The sequence below is a fragment of the Diceros bicornis genome, chromosome 26 (assembly GCF_020826845.1).
Source record: "Diceros bicornis minor isolate mBicDic1 chromosome 26, mDicBic1.mat.cur, whole genome shotgun sequence".
In the NCBI taxonomy this organism is placed as follows: Eukaryota; Metazoa; Chordata; class Mammalia; order Perissodactyla; family Rhinocerotidae; genus Diceros; species Diceros bicornis.
The window spans coordinates 8,144,656-8,168,291 of NC_080765.1; the positions used below are offsets into that span (position 1 = coordinate 8,144,656).

The following is a 23,636-nucleotide window of genomic DNA, read 5'->3' on the forward strand; positions in this document are numbered from 1 at the left end:
TGGCAAAGATGCAGAGAAATTGGAACCCTCATACATTGCTGGTAGGAATGTAAAATGGAGCAGCTGCGTTGGAAAAGAGTCTGCCAGTTCCTCAAAATTTAAACATAGAGTTACCATATGACCCAGTAATTCCACTCCTTAGATACATACTCAAGAGGAATGAAATATATGCCCACACAAAATCTTAGCAGCACAATTCACAATAGCCAAAAGGTGGAAACAACCTAAATGTCCAGCAGCTGATGAATGGAAAAACAAAATATAGTATATCTGTACAATGAAATATTATGCAGTCATAAAAAAGAATGAAGTACTGATACATGCTACAACATGGATGAACTTTGAAAACATGCTAAGATAAAGAATCCAGATAAAAAGGCCACGTATTGTATGATCCCATTTATATGAAATTTCCATAGTCAGCAAATCCATAAGAGACAGAAAGCAGATTGGTGGTTCCCAGGGGCTAGAGGGAGGAGAGAATGAGGAATGATTGCTTAATGGGTACAGGGTTTCCTTTTTGGGTGGTGAAATGTTTTTGAACTGGATAGTCGTGATGGTTATACAACATTGTGAATGTGCTAAATGTCACTATTGGTAAATTTATGTTATGTGTATGCTATCACAAAACAACAACAAAAAAAAGTAAGTATTCCACTTCTGAAAAGTTCCCAATATGGGATATCCTAATTAATTCATATGAAAAACAATATAACAGACATTGTAATAATCCAAGAGGCTAGTTGTACACATTTCCCAGCCCCCTAGAAAATGCAGGCAGCCCAGCAGCAATGTTATTAATATCTAATCCTGACCTTATTCTCCTCAGCTTTTCACCAGAGGAGAAATCTGAAAACCTGAGTTAGGACCCTGGTTGGTCAGAAATCTTGTAGACAGTTTGCTCTGTGCTTTACAGCATGTCCCACGTCCCATGTGCCACCTCCTAACCTCACTGTAACCCCATGCAGAGTTTTGATTGGCCCCAACTTAGTATGAATAACACGGTAAGTGAATTTTGTTGGTATTAATGGAAATATAAAATTCAGGAGTCTCATTTAGGTCTCACAACAGTCCTCTGAGATAGGAGATATTATTCCCATTTTATGGGCAAGAAAATGGAAACTTAGGTTAAGTAAGTTGTCTAACTTTACACCACTAGTTATCAGTGAAGCCGGGGTTTAAATCTGTTGATTCTGTGGATAGTGGAGGATTTCCCACAAACTCATGGAGCTTGAGCTCTAGGGCCCCTCAGTTTCACCAACTCTTTTAAAACCCGGTGCTTAATTTTGAATTTGTAATCTTTTATTCCTTAAAGAGGACCCAACAAAAGTTGGATTTCTATGCAGGAACAAATTATGAAAGTAGTCTTCAAAATCTGGAAGACTCGGCATGTGACAGAAGGATTTAGATCGCTTGTGTATTGTTCCTTAAATCCAGTGGAGGGAAGACATAGGAAGCCAGAATTTGGTTCAGTATAGAAAACGGCCTTGGGACAAGTCCTTCTGTAAAACCTGCAAAGGAGCTATGAACAGCTGTGCTTGCAATAATATCTCAAGAAGGATTCTGAGGCTGAGAGAGGTGTCCTGATGATCTTTTAGCAGTGTCTGCTATAGGGAGGTTCTGGAGGAGGTGGCGGCAGCGGTTACAGCAAATGTGCCATCCCTGCCGCACTCAGGGAAACTTTTGGTAAGGCAAGGATGTGAGAAGTAGATATACTCTAGGATGAGCTTAGCACTGTTGGTTGATAGACTAAATGAGTGTATCAGATAACGATATTGGGCTCTTGCATTCTAACTCTATGAATCAGATTTCTCTAGGCTGTCTTGAAACCATTTACATCATTAATAAACTTGGTCCCCACATTCAAGATACCAACAACATAGTAAGGGAGATCATGAAAATATATACATACATAGCTTTAGTACAGGACCGAGTGCAAGAGTAAAAGGTACAAAGGCTACAGAAATTCACAGGAAGAGATCTGCGTGGGGATGGGGGGGGTGGAGGGAAACTTAGTGTCAGGACATGCTGTAATATCCTGATGGTCAGCATCGGAGGTGGAAAGGGTGGTGGTTTCTGGTGGAGGGAACACATGGAGGGGACAGGATATTTCAGTTCATCTGGGATTTAGGATTCATAGTGAGGATTGTGGGAGATAATGGGCACAAATTAAAATTGGAGCCTTGTTATTTTGAGTGCTAGGCTACAGAATCTGTGTTTGAGTCTCATTTCAAATTGAAGTAAGAATTAGTATTATTAGGACTAAAAGGTTTTGAGTTATTAAAAGCTGACTAATATTTTAGGAGCATGGGTTCAAAGATAAAATAAAAATTATGAGGTGATAGGGCCAGCCCCGTGGCTCAGCGGTTAAGTGCGCACGCTCCGCTGCTGGCAGCCCAGGTTCGGATCCCGGGCGCGCACCGACGCACCGCTTCTCCGGCCATGCTGAGGCCGCGTCCCACATACAGCAACTAGAAGGATGTGCAGCTATGACACACAACTATCTACTGGGGCTTTGGGGGGAAAAATAAATAAATTTAAAAAAATTTAAAAAAAATTACGAGGTGACTAAAGAGGCAAATTAAATTGCAAGTTAGAGTCCAGAATAAGTCTATTCCTGTAACCCTTGAGTGCAGTGAAGCTGCTATATATATATATGAGTCAGGTATTTATAACTCAAAGCCATGGCTGCTGGTCAGCAGCTTCCAATTTTCTAACAATAGAAATTTGTGACATACTAAAGTTTCTTTTTTCTCTGTGCATATATATGATTAAATATTTTAATCTTACCTCACTTTTATTCTCTATTCAATCCTGTCCAACTTCCCACTTCATATTAATATTTTAAAATAACTTATGAGTCCTCCAAGAAGTTTAGAACTACACTTGCATTTTATGAGTATTAAAATATACTTCGTTTTTAAAAAATTAATACCTTTACTGAAAAATGAACCTAATAAACACAGTTTCTATCTTTTTTAAAATGTCTGTTTTTACTTAATTAAAACCTGTGGCTATATAAACTGTTTTGTGCACTGCTTTTTTTAATTTAACATTCCACACATATTTCTTTGCATTCATAAGTAATCCGTTCCCTCATCCTTTTATATGGCTGCCTGCATTTCACATCTTTGCATTTTCCTCTCGGTACGGAGGTGGAGTCCCTGTGCTAGGGAGGAAGGTGGGCATTGGATAGGGTTTGTTTCTTCTTTGCTCTTGTGAAAAATTGTCCCTTAACTGAAAAACAAAAGTCATTCTATGGTATTCTGAAAAACATATAAAACCAAATATTCAGTAATCAAAGGATTACAGTAGTTTTCTTTTCTCATTTAAATCACAATATGCTTATTCAAATGAGCACCTGCTATCTGGTTGGCAGTGCTCTAGTTACTAGGGATAAATCAGTCCATAAAAATCCCCGCTCTTGAGGAACTTACAGTCCAGTGGGTGGTAAACAGACAGACAGGTCTAATATGCCAAGTAGTAAAAAGGTGAGGGGCCACTGAGTGATGGAGAAAAGGGACGGAGGGGGCGAGTTTAGGTAGAGTGCTTGGGGACCTGCAGTCGGGAGGGAGCTCCGCAGGGAGATGTCTGGGGAGACCATTCCAGTGGAGGCCTTGTGAGCTTGGTCACAGTGTGGAAGCCAGTCAGGTTGAGGTGCTGTTAAGGATGGGAGGGTGGGAGGGTGGGCGGATGTCTGGAGGGAGAGCAGGCATAGGGTGGGCCCAGGTCGCATAGGGCCTTGTGGGTCATGGTAAGAACGTTTCCTTCTAACATGAGGTCGGGATGGGGAGCCTCTGAAGATTTTGAACTCAGGAAGGACATGGTTTGACTTATATTTTAAAAGGGTCTTCCTGGCTTCTGTGAAGAACAGACTGTAGAAGGGTGGGAACAGGGAGACTGATTGCAGGCTGTTGTAGCAGTATAGGTGAGAAAGAACGATGGCTTGGACTGGGAGAAAGGAGAAAGGAGAGGCAATGGGTTTTGCTGTGGATTGGAAGTCAAGTGGGAAGAAGGGGGTGGGGTGGATGCGGGAGTCAGGGTTTGCTTTTCGATGTGTAAGGTTTGGGATGCCTGTTAGACCAAGTGGTAATGTCGAGGAGACAACTGGAAATGTGAGTCCGGAGTTCATTGTGTGAACGTGTAGTTCTATATCCCTGTGAACAAGATGGGCCCCATTTTGCTTGCCCAACGATATTGATACTTAACACTCGATGCCCTGTGGCTTCCCTCAGTCGGAAACCAACAATTACTGAGGATCGCAGAGTGTCAGATGCTTCACTTCTGTTTTCTCATTTGATTCTCACCAGGTCCTATGAGAGGCTGTTTATTTACATGTCCATCTTACAGGTGAATGCAAGGAGGCAGGACAGAAGTGGGACCCATGGAGGCCTCCTATGCCCAGCCCTCCCCACCCCCCACAAAGCTTCACAGCAGCAGGAACGTGCCAATCAGGGCAGCAGCCCAGCCCTTCCCTTTTCTGAGCACCCCTTCTCCAGTGTGAGTTGTACAGCAGGCAGTGGGGATCCCTGCTGTTGTAATGGATGATCATCTTTTTATGCCTCCCTAGTTTCTTTCCTAAAGCATTTTTTAGAAGCATTGTTTCAGAAGTTTAGTTGCATCAAGCAGGTAGCCATTGACCACTCTGTTTGACTCAGAGGTAGGGCCTCTGTGTGTGTGTTTGGGCCATGACGGGTTGGGGAGGGGGGTGCTGATTTTCAAGGGTGGCCTTGGAAACTCAGTCCCACCACTTTGGTTTTATTTCCTGCACGACCCAGTCTGAGCTGAAATGGCTTTAGGTGGCCAGGCCAGCCCTCACCCGTTGTGCTTCTGTGATACTGCCCAGCCTCCTAGAGGTAGCCTGTTCCACTTTAAAACAGCACTAAAAGTTAAAGTGTTCTGGCTGATGTTGAGTAGACATTCCTTTCCCTGTAATTCACATATACTGAGCATCATTCCATCCTTGGGTACCTGGTAGAGAAAATCTAATTCTTTTTCTACGAGATTTCTCTTCACATATTTGAATGAGGACACAGAGTAGTTCAGAGCACAGGCTCAGGATCAGATGTGGATTCAAATTCTGGCTCTACTGCCTTTAGTACTTGTGTAACCTTGAGAAACTCATCTAACCTCTCAAAGCCTCAGCTTCCTCCTCTGTGCAGTGGGAGTAATAGCAGTGCTCCCTCTTAGGTTGTGTGGACTAAATGAGGCCATTGCTGTGAGGCAGTTAGCACAGCGCTTGGCACAAGGGAGGGACTTGATACCTGCAAGTATTGCTGTCTTTGAGGATCTTACAGTTGTGAGCTGGTGTTTGTCGTCTCTCTAAGGTAGAAGAAGGTGAGGACAAGGTTTGAACTGCAAAAGCACGGAGTTAATTCTGTTTGTTCTTGTTCTGTGTTTCAGTTGTCAGTGTGGAGTAACAGATATAATTAAATGGATGCTAGGTTTTGTGGATCTTCCTTAAATTCACATCATAATAGGGCCACCGAACATCTATATGGCCTGTGTGATCCTAGATCAAAGGAATAAATGGCTTTCCATCTGAGAGTTGGGAGCAGTAGCCATGTTTTATTTTGTGTTTTTAAACTTGTTCAGTTAGAAGTGGTTGCTTTTAAACAAAACAACAAAAACCTTAGTTCTCTTGAAAAAATTCTTCACTTAAAATTTTTAAGATCATTTTTACTAAGTAATATTGAACTGAAACTCTCTTAGTGCCTTCTCTACCATGTATTGTCCTTATCTTTGTGTTTTGGGGTCCTGTTTTAATATTTTTAAAGAACTTTAAAAAATTTCAGATGTAGCATTTTTTAAGCTTGAATGAAAATGCCGACAGGTAATTAGTGATACCATAAGGAATAACTAGTTGTCAGCTTCATTCATTATTGATAATACACCTGCTTTCATTATTGTTAGTATTAAAGTGGTTATATTTTAGCCTTAATCTGCTAATCAATGAAAAAGGAAGATGAATAATTAATGTTAACTTACTTCACTTGATACAATAGCTAGTAGAAAACTTCTAGTCTTTTAATGCTTCATTTTACATTAAGATGTAAAGAAAACAATCACTTTGTAATCTGTATATGGATGCAAAATTAATAAATTATTTCTGTGTGATATATAATTGATACACTTAAATAAGTTAACATGTCCTTTTAGCTAAAATAAGAGTAATACATCAAAATCCAACTTGAGAAATATTTTCTCTTCATTGCAAATCCTGTTCTTTATTTAACTTGACAGTACTTATGTACAGCAGGTAGGCTAAAATAGTTTAATTACTAATAAAAAATGAAGTGGGTAATAAACATTTAATTTGCTTCCTGAATCAATCTATCAATCATAATGACAGAATTATCACCTAAGCCCTGAATCTCCCCCCTCCTTGATGTAATATTTGGTTATAATTTCAGAGAGGACATCTCTACTTGGTCTTACCTTAGATGTTGAAAGACTAGATCTCTGATATTCTAGGCTTGCATTTGCTCTATACTGCACTGGAAAGACTTAATTTTAAAATACCCAGAATGTTATCTAATGATAATTCCCATTGAGATTTAAGTCCTGTTGCAAAGACAACAGTAATATTTTAATTTTAGAACATTTCTTATATATAAATTAAGAACTTATGTCAATCATACAGGGTTTATTGGTTTCCATTTATTCTTCCTTCAAACCTTTATTAAGTCGTCCCCTTTCTTAAAGAACACATTGTTTAATGTTGCTGTCTCTACTTTCTTATTTCACTTTTCTTTTATTGCCAAATTTCCAAAATAATTGGTTTATGCCAACTTCCTCCTTTCTGCATCATCTCTCGCTTCCTTTCCCACTTTTTACCAGAAATAGGGAAGCTGGAAAGAATCTAACACTGAGTGTCTGTGTCTTGCTCTTGGCACATTTCCCTTGTTAAGACACGTAATCCTCACAGCTTGGGTTCTCAGGTGTCCAGCACTAAATCCACATAGTCTGGTGTTGTAGCTTCTTGTTTGGCAAAATGAAAATTTTATAAACAAAAATGTCCCTTGTTTTGTTTTAAAAAAATTATCTTGTTTGTGGCTTAGGATCTTCTGAGGCCGGACCTCAGTGTTACTAACCCTTGGTGATAGGAAACAAAAGCTGCCAGGAATTTTCTTCTGGAGGCTCTGAGGATGGAAACAGCTCTGCGTAGGTGCCAGCTCTGCCTAAGAGGGCTCGGTCTGCTGGGGCTCTGGGTCATGTGGATGGATGCCATGCACTCACACTCCACAACAGAAGCCTGTCTTCATCTAAAAACAGTTGTTTCAGTGGAGGAAAAAAAGGAGAGTACAACTTTGGGACCAGGCATTCGGGTTCAACAAAAGTCACTTTTCCTGTAGGAATTTCTGTAATAAATATGTATTAGCAATATAATCAAATACTACAGATGCCACCTTTTGATGGGTCAAGCTTTTGCTAGAGTTTTCTTTTCCTGCTCTCATTGTACTTGACGTTCTTTTTCACTGTAATCACCCTTTCATTCATTTGTTCAATATATTTATTTATTGACCAGACTTTGAAGGCCTGTTGTGTGCCAGCAGGCACTGAGGGCACACAGCTAACTGAGAATCAGAAGATCGAGTACTTATCTATGCATAACTTCTAGAAGCATTCAGACACTGCTTGTGTTTTCCTCCAAGCAGGGGCTGGTTCCTAATTACTGCTAGTTCCAGATGGCTACTGCGTGGTTTTTCGTTTATTTGTTTTTAATTAATAGATTTTATTTTTTTAGAGCAGTTTTAGGTTTATAGAAAATTGAGCAGATCTTACCCAGAGTTCCCACACGCTCCTCTCCCCCGCACTCACAGTTTCCCCTATTTTTAACATCTTGCATTGGTGTGATACATTTGTTACCAATGATGAACCAATATCGATACATTATTATCAACTAAAGTCCATAGTTTACATCAGGGTTCATTCTTTGTGTTTTATGAGTTTTGACACATGTTTAATGACATATATCTACCATTACAGTATCCATTCCCACACACACACACCCTTGGCAACCACTGATCTTTTTGCTGTCTCTGTAGTTTTGCTTTTTCCAGAATGTCATTTAATTGGAATTGGCCTTTACACACTGGCTTCTTTCCCTATGCAGTATGCATTTAAGCTTCCTTCATTACTTTCTGTGGCTTAGTAGATCGTTTCTTTTTTATCCCTGAATAACATTCACTTGTACTGATGTACCATAATTTGTTTATCCATTCATCTTGGTTGCTTCCAGGTTTTGGCAATATGAATAAAGCTGCCTTAAACATTCATGTACAGGTTTTTCTGTGGACATAAAATTTCAAGTCATTTGGGTAAATACCTAGGAGCACGATTATTGGAGCAAATGGTAAGACTATTTACCTTTGTAAGAAACTGCCAGATGTCGTGCAAAGTAGCTGTACTATTTTGCATGCCCACCAGCAATGAATGAAAGTTCCTCTTGCTCCACCTCCTGACCAGCATTTGGTGCTGTCAATTTTTTGGATTTTAGCCATTCTGATAGGTGTGTAGTGGTATCCCGTTGTTTTAATTTGCAGTTCCCTAATGGCATATGATGTGGAGCATCTTTTCATATGCTGGTGAGGTGTCTGTTCAGATCTTTTACTCATATTTTGAGTTGTTTGTTATCTTATTGTTGAGTTTTAAGAGTTCTTTATATATTTTGGATACAAGTCTTTATCAGATATATATGTTGCAAATATTTTCTCCCAGTCTGTGGCTTATCTTTTCATTTTCTTAACATTGTCCTTTGAAGACCAGAAGTTTTTAATTTTAGTGAAGTCTACCATCATTTTTTCTTTCATGGATCACGCTTTTGGTGTTATATCAAAAAATTCATTACTAAACCAGAGTCATGTAGATTTTCTCTCATGTTATCTTCTAAAAGTTTTATAGTTTTGCATTTTACATTTAGGTCTGTGATCCATTTTTGTGAAAGGTATAAGGTCAGTGTCTAGATTCATTTTTTTGCAGGTGGATGTCCAGTTGTTCAGCACCATTTGTTGAAAGAACTATCCTTTCTCCATTGAATTGACTTTGTTTCTTTGTCAAAGATCAGTTGACTGTCTTGTGTAGGTCTCTTTCTGGGCTCTCTTTTCTGTCCCATTGATCTATTAGTACATTCTCTCACCAATAACAGATGTATTGATCATTGTAGCTTTATAGTAGGTCTTGGAGTCAGGTAGCGTCAGTCCTCTGACTTGGTTCTTCTTCAATATTCTACTGGCTATTTTGGATCTTTTGCTTTCCATATGAACTTTAGAATCACTTTGTTGATACTCACAAGATAATTCGCTGGGATTTTAATTGCAATTGCATTGAATCTATAGATCAAGTTGGATAGAATTGACATCTTAACCATATTGTCTTCTTATCCATGAACATGGAATATCTCTCCATTTATTTAGATCTTCTTTGGTTTCTTTCATCAGAGTTTTATTGTTTTCCTCATATAGATCTTGTACATATTTTGTTAGATTTATTCCTAAGCACTTCATTTTTTGTTTGGTGCTAGTATAAATTGTATTGTGATTTTAATTTAAAATTCCATTTCTTCATTGCTGGTATATTGAAAGCTATTGATTTTTGTATATTAACCTTGTATCCTGCAACCTTGCTATAATTATTTAGTAGTTCTAGGAATGTTTTTCTCAATTCTTTGGGATTTTCTACATAGACAATCATGTTATTTACAAACAACAGCAATTATTCCTTCCTTCCCAATCTGTATACCTTTTGCTTCCTTTTCTTGTCTTATTGCATTTAGAACTTCCAGGATGTTGAATAGAGAGAGGACAACTTTGCCTCATTTCAGTCTAAGGGGGAAAGCATCTCATTTCTCACCATTAAGTATGATGTTAGCTGTAGGTTTTTTGTAGATGTTCAAGTTGAGCAAGTTCCCCTCTATTCCTGGTTCACTAAGAGTTTTTACCATGAATGGGTGTTGGATTTTGTCAAATGCTTTATCTGCATCCACTAACATAATCATGTGATTTTCTTTCTTCTTTAGCATGTTGATATGATAGATTACATTAACTGATTTTCATATGTGGAACCAGCCTTGCATACATAGAATAAATCCCACTGGTCATGGTGTATAATTCTTTTTATACATTGTTGGATTTGATTTGCTAATACCTTGTTGAGGATTTTTGCATCTCTGTTCATGAGAGGTACTAGTTCGTAGTTTTCCTTTCTTGCAATATCTTTATCTGGTTTTGATATTAAGGTACTGCTGGCCTCATAGAATAAGTTAGGAAGTGTTCCCTTTGCTTCTATTTCCTGGAAGTGATTGTAGAGAATTGTTATCATGTCTTTCTTAAATATTTGGTAGAATTCACCTGTGAAACCATCTGGGCCCAGTGCTTTCTGTGTTTGGAAGGTTATTAATTGTTGATTCAGTTCCTTCAGTAGACACAGCCCTATTCAGATTATCTTTTTCTCCTTGTGTGAGTGTTGATAGATTGTTTCTTTCAAGAATTTGGTCCAGAGCCAGCCCTGATGGACTAGTCGTTAATGTTCAGCACTCACTGCCTCAGCAGCCTGGGTTTGCTTCCCAGTCGCAGAACCACACCACCCATCTGTCAGTTGCTGTGCTGTGGTGGTGGCTCATGTAGAAGAACTAGAACAACTTACAACTAGGTTATACAACCATGTACTGGGGCTTTGGGGAGGGAAAGTGTGGTCTGTCTTGGCAAAAGTTCTGTGTGTGCTTTAGAGTATGTATTCTGCTGTTGTTGGATGAAGTATTCTGTCATTTAGATCCAGTTGATTGATGGTGCTGTTGAGGTCAGCTATCCTACTATTATTCTGCTGGCTGGATCTGTCAATTACTGATAGAGGGCTATTGAAATCTCCAGCTATTACAGTGGATTACCTATTTGTCCTTGCTGTTCTATCAGTTTTTGCCCCATGTATTTCAACTCTCTGATTGGGCACATACACATTAAGGATTATTTTGTCTTCTTGGAGAATTGATTCCTTTATTATAGTGTAATGCCTCTGTTTATCCTTGATAATTTTCCTTGCCTTGAAGTCTGCTTTTTATGAAATTGCTATAGCTACTTCACCTTTCTTTTGGTTACTGTTAGCGTGGTATATTTTATTCATCCCTTTACTTCTGATATATATACATCTTTATATTTTAAAAGTGGGTTTCTCATAAACAACGTATACTCGGGTCTTGTTTTATTATCCACTCTGTCTGTCTCTGTCTTTTAACTGGTACATTTAGACCATTTATATTTAAAGTGATTAGTGATGTAATTCAATTAATATCAGCATATTTGTAACTGTTTTCTATTCTTTGCACTTGTTTCTTTTTAAAAAATCTTCTGGTTCTAATGGAGCATTTTTATGTTCCATTTTCTCTCTTCTTTTAGCATAGCAATTATACTTCTTTAAAAAAATGTTTTTAATGGTTTCCCTAAGGTTTGTAGTAAATGTTTACAGCTAATCTAAGTCCATTTTTAAATACCGCTATACCACTTCATGAGTAGCACAGATACTTTATGATAGTATTACCCATTCCTCCCTCCCATCCTCTGTAGCACTATTGTCATTCATTTCACTTATCCATAAGCTATAGCCACTCGATACATTGTTGCTGTTATTATTTTGAATAAACAATTATCTATTCTATCAATTAATAAAAAATAAAAGTTTTGATTACCTTCATTTTTTCTTTCTTTAATGCTCTTCATTTCTTTATGTAGATCCAGGTTTCTGACCTACATGATTTTCTCTCTGAAGAACTTCAGTTTTCCTCTGGTGTCCTTGTTTTTGTCTATCCTGTTGTCTTTGGGTTTTCTTTAAAAATCCTTCTAAATGGAGTCTCAGATGTAATCTGTTATTATCCTGGAGCCCTGCTGATGTGGTGTGTAATGTGATGTGGTGGTAATGTGATGTGGTGGTAAAGTATAGGGGAGGGGGGCCATTCTTAATCTTATGTTTAAATCTCCATTTTTTGTTTTTTGGGGGTATTTTTGTTTTTTGGTGGGCTACAGTACCTGGGATATGACCTTCAGAAGAGTTTCTTAGCCTTCCCCACCCCCCTTACTTGAGACAGGGCTGGAGTTAGCTAATTATCTTCCTCAGGTCAGATAAGGCTTTAATAAAGTAGGTTCTCTTGAGGGTTGTCCTTACACAGAACAGAACAATGCTGGGCTGATTTCAAAATGGTTACTTTCCCCCTCCCCATGCCAGAAGCCCCAGGGAGATTTTCTCCATTCTTCACAATAAGAATCTGATGGGGGGGCTCTTAGAGGTACAAGTCATGAAAGTGTGGGGGCCTCCTGAGACGGAGCCCCCTGGAGTTTTTAACTGTCAAGCTAGTCCACAGTGAGCATCAGTTTCTGGTCCCGGTAAACTATGATTTATCTGCATTAGCCTGACTCTAGTTTTCAAGGCAGATCTTTACCTGTGAACTTAATTCTCTGGTGAATCTAAGAAGAGTTCTTGTTTTTTCAGTTTGTTTAGCTTGTTTCTTGTTGTGAGTAAGGAAGTGATGACTTCCAAGCTCTTTACATGTTGGAGCAGAAACTGGAAGTACCCTTGCAGTTGGTTTCTGACCTAAAGTGGCCAGATGTGTCTGTTCTCTAATGGATCAATCCTGATATGGTTTAACTACAGGAGAATTGTCAATACTTAAAACTGAGGTGCTAAGTATTCTGTTTAATACTGTAAAAGGCTGTGAGGTAGAGAAAAGTAGAGTATACTCTGTGTTCTTTTTGATAATAAGAGATTGCCAGTTGTTCCTCTGGGGTCCCTGGGAATGGGGGAAGAAACATGAGAGGCATGCTGAGCTGAGTTTAGGAGAGGTAGGTGTCTATTTCCCTTTTTTGGTAAATTTTAAGAAGTATTCCAAAACATTTTAAGCATACTAAAGTGTATTAAAGAATACATAGATATATGTATGTAAGGAACAAAAAAAGAATAAAACAAACATGGTGACTAGTTACAAGTTGACAGCCTAGTATGTGAACTTTATTTCCAGAAAATGAGTACTCACCCAGAAAATAGCGTGTTGAGGAGTGTGTGGGCTTATTTTGTTGGTGTATATAATGCATTATTGAACTAATTTCCTACTTTTGTCTAGACAAACACACACCTTACCAGCCAGTATTTCTCTTCAGAGCACAGGAAAGCATTATACTCACCCAAGCCTGTATTCTTGTTACCACTATGCAGATGAGAAAACCGAGGCTCTGTGCGATTACCTAGAGAGAGGTTAAGTAACTTCCCAGGTGTGCACAGCATTGAGAGGCCTGTCTGGCGCCATTGCATCTTCCTGTAGATGCTTTGACTTTTGCCCAGTCTTTATGTCCCTTGAGCTCTCTGTGGGTGATGATGGTCCAGAGCCCCCCACTTTCTGAAGATGCTTCCAATCTTTTAGCTTTCACAGTACCCGCTCTTTTTCAGCCTCCTTGACCAGCCTTTCCCCTTCTTCATGAGCTCTTCTTCCTGAAGACCTTGTGTTCTATCACTGAGAGATCAGCAGGAGCTGCTGGCCTTTTATTCTGAAAAACCGATGTCCTTTGGGCAGCCCATTCTAGTTTTATATATAAAAGTAAGTTTTATTTGTTCTGTGTCTAAAAGGGATTCCATTCCTCTCCAAGGGGGAAAAATGTTTACATTTGTGGCTACAACTTTTGTCTGGCTCAGAGGACTTTTCACTTTCAGATCTGTGGCCATTTCTACTATTTTCTAAGATTGAGGTTGCTAGAGATCTTGCTATTAAATAAGTAGAACATTGATATTATTTCTCCTGTCAACACACCTCTTACTCTCTCTCTTACCTCCATCAACCAGCATTGGATTAACCACTAGAGGAGGATGAAATAATTTTATTCTTCTTAACAATAAATAACTAAATAAATTTAATACTGCAATAAAGAATTGGTATGAGATAAACCTTTATCAGAAACCCTAAAAGGGGATGAATAGTCAGGAACACAAGATCATAACTCTTAAATGCCAAGTCTTCATGATGAGATTCAGGTTATACATTATTGGCTGGAATGCTATCTAAGTCACTTTGTGTCCTCAGAGTATCAGATATGGGCACACAGTGTTCATCTGCCTCTCATTTGTGACATTAATTTTGATTCTCCAGTGAAGGTGCTGTCTGATTTCTCCACTGTTAACAGTTACTATTTTTTTCTGTTGCTACTAATAAGCTATCTGTTGGGAAACACTTGCAGACTGCGCACATATCTTATTCCTCATCAACATATGTACCCTAGATTTAGTATCTATTAATGATTTTTACCTGAACCAGTTTTTATTGTGATGGTTGCAAAGTGATGATTTTCCAAATCTAACACTCCCTCCGTATTTACCTATTGGCACTTGGTGTTCTACTTTTAGCAGGAGCCCTCCCCTGTCCCCCATTTCTTTCTTTTTTTATTTATCTATTTATTATTGCTATGGGCTCATGGAGTCCAAGATTTTTTCAATGATTTATAATTTATTACTGTCTTTAATTATTTTGGTGCTCAAAATGTCCCATATATGCCCAGTAGGAGCTCCTTCAAGCTGACTCATTCATTCATTCACTCGTATGCACTTCTTTACTTTTTTGCATAACAGTATGTTCCAGGCTCATCTTGTCCCTTCTGTGCCTCAGTTGTGGAATCAGCAGCTATTTTTCTGAGGAGTGTTAGTTCGTTTTAGTGAAGAATGATATTAGAAACCAAGATTTGGATACCACGTATTCTCATTGCTATTGAGGTGTTGTCTTGGTCCTTTCAGCAAACAGAGCTAGGAAATATATACATGGATATAGTATATACTGTATACATACACACACACAAATAGATGTGTATATACATATATATGCATATATACACATATATATACAAATAAGCATATGCACAGACATTTACATATTTTGGAAGTGTGTAAGAACCTTGGCTCCCAATAACATCAACATATTTACACATTTTCTCAATCTTGTTACAGCTAAAATAATTTTGGAATTATTAGAAATTTTATAAATTTATAATAATCTTAGGTTATAAATTTATATAATAAAGTTATAAGTAAACTTAAATATTACTTTTAGAACTATAAAACGTATTTTGGAACCCCCCCCCCAAAAAATGACCCTACTAAAAAGAGTTTAGAGTTTGTAGTTTTACCACTCACCATGTCTACTGATTTTTTTCCCCCCATTCTGGACATTGTGGTAAAATGTTGTAGAGACTCTGGATTCTGTTATCTTCCTCTTAAGAGTGTGGAGTTTTGTTCTAGCAGTTAAATTACTGATGGATCACCCTGATTTTGTGGAGGCTTAGTTCTAGACTTTTTTTTGGTGGATGTATTTTGGTTTTACCCTTAGTTCTAGGGCATAGCCCTCAGTCCTGTGACTTAGTCCTTATTCCTAAGGTATGGCCCTTCTCAATTTCAGTGGGAAGCCTGTGGTGTTTACCAAGCCTTTGGAACTTTGTGAGACTGGAATTCCAGACTCTCATCCCCAATACTGTGTATCTGCTGAGAATCTCTGCTAAGCTCTCCAGGCCTCCAGCTGTTGCCTTAGCTGCATTTCTTGTGTCTTACTCTGTACTTGTGCAGTTTAGTTGTTAGCCAGGGATTTGAGAGGAATTGACATAGATTTTGGGTCTCCCTGCTCCATTGTGTGAATATTCCATAGTTTATCCATTCTAACGTTGATAGATGTTTGGGTTGTTTCTCACTTGGAGATATTGTGAATAAAACTGCTGTGAACATTCTTGTGCATGTCTGTTGGTGAACAAATACACTCATTTCTCTTGGGAGTATATCTAGGAGTAGCATTGCTGGGTCCTAGGATAGGCAGATTTGTTTATCAGAACTGTCAGTTTTGCCTTTTCTGGAATGTTTTATAAACAGAATAATACAGTATTAGCTTTTTTCATCTGGCTTCTTTCATTTAGCATAATGTATTTGAAATTCATCCATGTTGTTATGTCTATCAAATTCTTGAAATAGGTGCTTAGAGCATTGATTTTCACACATTCTTTTCTAATATATGCATTTTTTTTTAAAGTTTTGCTTTTTGTGCTTTATTTTTTTTTTATTTTTGTTTTTTTTGTGAGGAAGATCAGCCCTGAGCTAACATCCATGCTAACCCTCCTCTTTTTGCTGAGGAAGACCGGCTCTGAGCTAACATCTATTGCCAATCCTCCTCCTTTTTTCCCCCCAAAGCCCCAGTAGATAGTTGTATGTCACAGTTGCACATCCTTCTAGTTGCTGCATGTGGGACGCGGCCTCAGCATGGCCGGAGAAGCGGTGCGTCGGTGCGCGCCCGGGATCCGAACCCGGGCCGCCAGTAGCGGAGCGCGTGCACTTAACCGCTAAGCCACCGGGCCGCCCCGTAATATATGCATTTTAAGGCTATAAATTTCCTCTAACCACAGCTTTAGTTGCATCTTACATGTTTTTATATGCTGTATTTTCTTTATCATTTCATTTCATTTCAAGATAGTTTTAACTTTCATTGTGATTTCTTCTTTGACGTATAGGTTATTTAGAAGTCTGTTTCTTTGTTTCTAATATGTGGACATTTTCTTTGTATTTTATTTTATTTTTGTTTTGGTGAGGAAGATTGGCCCTGAGCTAATATCTGTTGCCAATCTTCCTCTTTTTGCTGAGGAAGATTAGCCCTGAGCTAACACCTGTGCTCATCTTACTTTATTTTTGTATGTAGGACACCACCACAGCATGGCTTGATGAGCAGTGCATAGGTCCATGCCTGGGATTCAAACCTGCAAACTCTGGGCCGCCAAAGCAAAGTGTGCAAACTTAACTACTATGCCACCAGGCCAGCCCCCTGGAGGTTTTCTAAGTTACCTTTTTGTTAAGGTTCTAGCTTAATTGTGCTGTGGTTAAAGAACATACTCAGCATGATTTCAGTCCTTTGAAATATAATGAGGCTTTCTATTGGTCCGCTTTTAATATTCTGTGTTTGCTTTAAAAAATGAAGTTCTTGGATATATATTTTTTATATATACAGTGTGTGCGTGTATATATATATATATAGAGAGAGAGAATTCTTTATATGTATTATATAGTATTCTTTATATGTCTGCTAGATCAAGTTTATTTATCATATTATTCAGGTCATCTATATCTGTACTGCTATTTTGTCTGCCTGTTCTATCAGCCTACTAAGAGGTGCATTAAGGTCTCTTACAGGGATTTTTTTGATTTATGTATTTCTTTTATAATTTGATTTTGGCTTAAATATGTTGAGACCATGTTAATAGATGCATACAGATACAAAAATTTTCTATCTTCCAGATGAATTGAACATTTTGCCGTTATGAAATGATGGCTTTATGTCTAATAATGCTTCTTGCCTTCTTTGACTACTTTGTCTATTTTGTTGTTTGGTTTTAATATACCTACATCAGCTTTCTTTTGGTTAGTGTTTGCCATATGTCTTATTCCATCCTTTTGCTCTCAACCTTTCTGTATCACTGTATTTAAGGTATGTCTCTTGTAAGCAGAATATAGTTGGATGTTGTTGCTTTTATAATGCTAACAATCTTCGTCTTTTTTTTTTTTTTCTTTTGTAAGGAAGATCAGCCCTGTGCTAACATCTGCCAATCCTCCTCTTTTTTTGCTGAGGAAGGCTGGCCCTGGGCTAACATCCATGCCCATCTTCCTCTACCAATCTTCGTCTTTTAATTATTGACTATATAGCCCATTTACATTCATTGTAATTACTTTTTGCTTTCTACTCTCTGTCCTATGTTCGTTTCTTCTCTAGTCCTCTTTTTGACTATTTTTTTCCCTATTAGCTTGCTAGTTATATGCACTTAATTCTTTTAGTGGCTACCCTAGAGATTTCAAAATACATTTTTTCTTGTCAAAGTCAAATGTTACTTGGCACTTTTACTTTCATCTCAGACAATGAAAGAACTTTGGAACACTGTATAATTCTATTATATAACTTCTGTTTGTCCCATTTGTTTTCATAAGATGGGATAAATCATGATCAGTGGTGGAATAATTATAGTCTCCATGCAAGACATTAATTAGAACTGTGGTACTATAGTTGGCTAAGTCAGAAGCTAGATTTTTGGAGGAATGTTGAATGAAATGCTCACTCTATCACTCACTTGGCATTATCTCCACATGCACATTGTTTACTTGTACAATATTGACACTGATCAGAGGAGAGCACTTTTGACCGCATCTGGGGACTGAGAGTGGGCCGCCACTGAGAGCTATTCTTAGATGCTGGCAAGCCCTTTCAAGTTGAGTTACATGTTCACGACATAATCTGCCTTTGTACTAATTCAGTGCTGGTGACTCTAAACTTGAGAGTACATACTTGTGTATTTAACATATCCCATCTGTGTTTAATTTGCTTTTACTAACATTATATTTTCTGCTCATCACATTTGATATTTGGAAAACTGTCAGAAAAAGTATATCCTTTTTTCCGTGACATTTTTGGTTAGCTTTATTTTAACCCATACAGTACAACTTTAGGCCAGTAGTAGGTTGCCTTCTACCCTTTTTATTGTCTGATTCCACCTGAAGTAACATAGAGGAAGTATGTGACTTAGTCATTGCTCTGTGCTCTCTGGAAATAATAAGTGTGTTCTGATTATCCATGATAAAATATAAGTGAAAAATATTTATGCCTACATGTTCAGCAAATGTTCTGTGTGTTCTGTGCTATTCAGATCCATTAGTAGTCTCCATCAAGTTCCTCTGTATTTATACTGTGAATTGATGAAGAATTATCTAGTTGAAAATATATTAATGGTCCAATAACTAATCTATATTTCAAACAAAAACTTTCTACATGTTCATACCAGTAATACTCTTTAATTTTTATTTAATTTTTTAAGTCCCTACTGCCTATTGGCTAAATGTATATCTTTATATGATATTATCCAAAATGTTGGACATATTTGTTCATAGTTCCTAAAATTAGAGTGATACCACTATTAGCTATAATTTGGATGAATTTTAGGGAAAAATTGATGGTAGACATTGACTTTTAGTTATGTTAACTTTATGATTTTGAAATATGTATATATTTAAATCCCTTTAATATTGCCATTTAAGAATATAATTTATTTGGACTGAGTCACAGTACTGTACTTACTATGAGTTTCTTCCCGAAACGTTGACTCAAAACCTAAAAGGGAAAAAAGGAAATGGTTGATCCAGTGCATACAGTGCTGTGATTTCTGGGATCAATATGTTGATTCCCTTTTGGGCGTGTAGTTAGTTCTGCTCCATTAGAATCTGGGCTGTGCTTTCTTGACTCCACCCTCTTTTTTCAGAAATTTTTTTCTTCTCAAATGTAATGTATGAAAAAGGTTACAGGGCTAAGAGTAAACAAACGTGTGTGATACCATATTTCACACATAAAATAACACTTGCTACATATATTTAAGAATACACTTCTGTAGATTGAACATAAAGGCTGCTGCCATTTCCTGTTTCAAGATACACTTTTGGCAGCTTGTATAATCACAGTAAAGATGTTTTTTAATCCTTTTTTATGACTGAGGAGTTAGTGGCTGCTGCTATGAGGTTGGCATTTAAATTCCATGCACTGTGAGGGACAGGAATAACAAGGATGAGGTCAGGTGTTCCATTCCTGCCCACAGAGTGAATGGGCTGTTTCACTGAGCCTTTCCACGGAGCTGCCCACAGGGAGAAACCGTGGGCAGGAGGGGTGAGAATGATGAGGGAGTGTGCAGTGTGGCTGGGGCCCTCCACGCCAGAGCACCAAGTTCAGCAGTGCCGGTGTTCACAGAATGCCTGCACTAGCACGTACTTTTGTTTTGGCAACACGATTCTCGGAGATCTACATTATTTAGTAGTCCCCTCTTATCCATGGGGAATACGTTGCAAGACCCCCAGTGGATGCCTGAAACTGCAGATAGTACTGAACCCTATATATACATACTTATGATAAAGTTTAATTTATAAATTAGGCACACTAAGAGATTAACAACAATAACTAATAATAAAATAGAACAATTATAATATACTATAATAAAAGTTATGTGAATGTGGTCTCTCTTTGTCAAAATATCTTATTGTATTATGCTCACCTTTCTTTTTCTTGTGACGATGTGAGATGATAAAATTCCTGCGTGATGAGATGAAGTGAGCTGAATGACATAGGCATTGTAACGTAGCATTAGGCTACCGTTGACCTTCTAGTGATAAGTCAGAAGGAGGATCACATGCTTCCTCCCTACAGTTGACTGCAGGTAACTGAAACCGTGGACAAGGGGGACTACCGTATAAGGTTATAGAAATAACATTCACGACAGTATGAAAAAAAGATGTGAATGCCTTGCTTCTAGCCTGAATCACTCTAAATGATTTAAGCAAAATTATTTTTAGAAATTTTTTTTTAAGTAGATTTGACTTGCCAAGAATAGAGTGCTTGATTTTCAAATAATTGACGTGGCTTTCTTTCTTGTTTGTTGTTCATCTCCAACCAGGAGTTATTTATGGGTTTAAAACAGATGTGAAGGTGACTCAGATTATTTCACTATCTGAAATGACATATTAATATAATTATATTCTTGGTCATCTAAAGCCTTCCTTTATGAAGAACTCGGGCTTGTTTCATGTTGAGCTTGAGGAGAACTCACTTATGGGATAAAAGAAGTCAAGGTCATTAAGGATATAAAGTGGGTACCTTGATAACCTGGCATGGTGGAATCATGAGTGCTGGGGATGTGTCTGCCCTCGCTCTCATGTTTATCCAGGAGTCTTTTCTGTTATAGCTTCCTAGAATCACACAGTGCTTAGGGACTTATAGGTTATATGCCTATAAACTTGTAAGGTTATATCCTTACAGGGGATTCTCTGCCCCACCACCCGCCATGGTTATTTTAAGCAGCATTGTTCATGATGGGCTTCATGCTGAGGAGTTGGTTTATCTGGGACACCACAGGGGGTGGGGGGTGACATGTTACATTTGCATTTGGAAAGATCCCTGGCACCTGTGAGGAAGAAGATCCAGAAGAGAACAAGCTGGGAGTAAAGAAAAATGATAAGAGCTTGAAATGGGAGGGGGCCTCCTAAGAGGTCCATCTGGCAGGTTTGAATGTGTGTTGCAGGGGGGGGACTGGAGAGACTCCTCCCCCACCTCTATCGGAACAGATTATTGGGTGAACATAGACTTCACGTGTCATTCCCACATCCCTTCTCTCCTGGGCAGGGAAGGGCTGGCATATTTGTTGCCCAAGGAAGCAGGATAAGTAAGGGGCTTGGTTCCATCCTAGAGGGGGCCCACGTCATGGCAGCACATGCACAAAGGAATGAGTCTTTGTCATTGGGTATGACATGTAGGGAGGTGTTGATCCCTCATGACTGCCTGGCTGGCAGCCAAGAGCTGGGATTAGAAAACACGGGGTGAGTTCACTTATAGACATGTTGAATATGAGGTACCTAATGGGACATCCAGGTAGATGTGTTCAGGAAGGGGTTGAGTTTCTGAGTCTGAAGATGAGGGGAAAGACTAGGCTGGCAGTTTGAGAGTCAGATGTCTTAAAATGTTTTGAGAGTAGGGCATAGTAGAATCATTCATACAGAGGTGATAGCTGAGGTCGGGTTCTTGTCTGTATTCTTTTTCTCTTTCCCCATGTTCTACCACAGTCTTAATTTTAACTCTCCCTCAGCTACAGCCTTTCAGTTTGCCCAAGGAATTCCTTTTTATCTGAACTGTAGGATAATCCACCCAGCACCTTTTGTTGTTGTTTGGTATGGTTTAGTGGTTGTTCCAAATGATTCTGTCTCTCTCCCAGTTCTTAGGTATAGACCCATTTGGTTGCTCTAGATAAGTTGGCAGAGAGAGGCTCTTGGCGCCTTTATCAGAGTTTAGTAGCAGAGATGCAGCTCACTGCCATGAACTGCCAGAGATGTGCTTTGCAAATCAAGTGGTCTTGTTGCTGCTTTTTGGAGTAAGGCTCTTTTGACCTGGAGCATTCTTTTCTGTCGTGTGACTGTACTTGTTTCAGAGAATTGGTGTAGTCCCAGGAGACACAAGACAGAGCACTGTTCCTGCTGCAGTTTCCCATGGTGTTAATATCTTCCAGAACGATATAAGAACTCGTATGAGAAAAATAAAATAACCTTTATCTTTTATGTCTGACAGATCATCAGATTAACCTGGAGATTAGCTAAAAATAAGTCATTTGTTCCGATAGTTAGTTACTGTAATGACCAAGGTAATCTTTTGTAAGAGAATCTCAAAATTAAACCAGGTAAATAGGATTCGGCTTAGGGAATGACTAAATATAGAAAGAACAATGTGAATGTGAAGACAAAGTTGGCATTCTATTGATGAAGTAAGTTTGCTATCAGCTGTGTCCCTCTGGAAGCCACCCCCACCATGGTGATGCCCGATGCTCCCAGGCTCTGGAGGGCAGCGATGGATGTACTTCACTCTACTATTTTACTTTCCCTAATATCTTTACAAAAACTACGCAATGCCTTTTCCCCCTAACATATCTGGTTTTGTTCACAGGCCGTGTTCTCATAGAGATTTCAAGTACCCACAAGAAACTCAATGAGAGTCTTGATGAAAATGTAGGTGAACTGTTTTTATATTTACAAAATGTATTTATTTTTAAAATTTATTTTGCTTAAAGTCTCAAATCTGGTATGAATTTTTTATTTCCTTTTGTTAACAGTTCAAAAAATTCCATAAAGAGATTATATATGAACTGGAGAAAAAGACAGAACTTGATGTAAAATACATGAATGTGAGTACATGGTTTTGCTCCTCCTCCATGGATGGAGACAGGCAGGGGACACAGGGGCCCGGCTTTCTGGGGGGCTGCACTTGCCTGACCTCTGAGCCCGAGGAGAACTTTCCCCCACTGTTTACTCAGCAGCCACAAATATAGAGGGAACTTGGTGTTGAGTATATACACAGACGCATAAATCGGACAAGGTCCCCTTGGGCTGAGTGGACACGTTTTCACTAACACTTGGGATCTTTATTAAAAAGCATAGAAGAGATATTGCAAGGAATCATACTGCTTCTGGAAAGCATTGTTTTCAAAGAGCACACATATGTGGATGACACCTGTGTCTGTATTAATGCAGCTGTTGCTTTCGAAAACCAGCTCCGCAGGATATATGATGTCCATGGGAGAACACCCTCTGGGCCCCCTGGGAGTCCCAGGGCCGATTATCAGAGACTGCCCCTGCGGGGTGTCTCTTACCTGTCACCCACTATTGTCAATTCTAGCAGTTTCTCCTTCCACGTGGCCCTCCAGCCCCAGTACATAGGGCTCCCTCCATCTCCCCTTTCTGCTGTAGAGGAGTTGCTTTTGTTGCCACGCAAAGTCCCCTTTCCTCTCCCCAAGACCCCCTTGTGGCTGTAAGCAGTATGGATTACCCCCAAATCATCCTGCTGCCCATGCGTGCACATGTTCTGTGTACCTTAGAGGAAGGCCAAGGACCACCTACGACTGCTGAGGTGCATGTAATGCCAAGCACTTTCCATACGTTATCTGATTTTTATCCCTACAGAAACTCCATAACGTAGGTGCTTTTACTATCTTCACTGTACAGATTAGAAGGAAAACATGGATTTTAGAGAAATAAAGTAATTGCTGAGATCATTCAGGAAATGAAGGATAAAGCCA

The 23,636-nt window shown here is 38.7% G+C and overlaps 1 protein-coding gene across 1 annotated transcript in view; it reads left to right on the forward strand.

Annotated features, from left to right (window-relative positions):
* The window catches only part of BAIAP2L1 (BAR/IMD domain containing adaptor protein 2 like 1), a 103,794-nt gene that overhangs the window by 54,103 nt on the left and 26,055 nt on the right, over positions 1 to 23,636 (forward strand). Inside the window, exons 4-5 of the mRNA XM_058569283.1 lie at positions 22,508 to 22,569; positions 22,674 to 22,745. Of these exons, the coding sequence (XP_058425266.1) occupies positions 22,508 to 22,569; positions 22,674 to 22,745 (134 nt within the window). The remainder of the gene's footprint in view (positions 1 to 22,507; positions 22,570 to 22,673; positions 22,746 to 23,636) is intronic.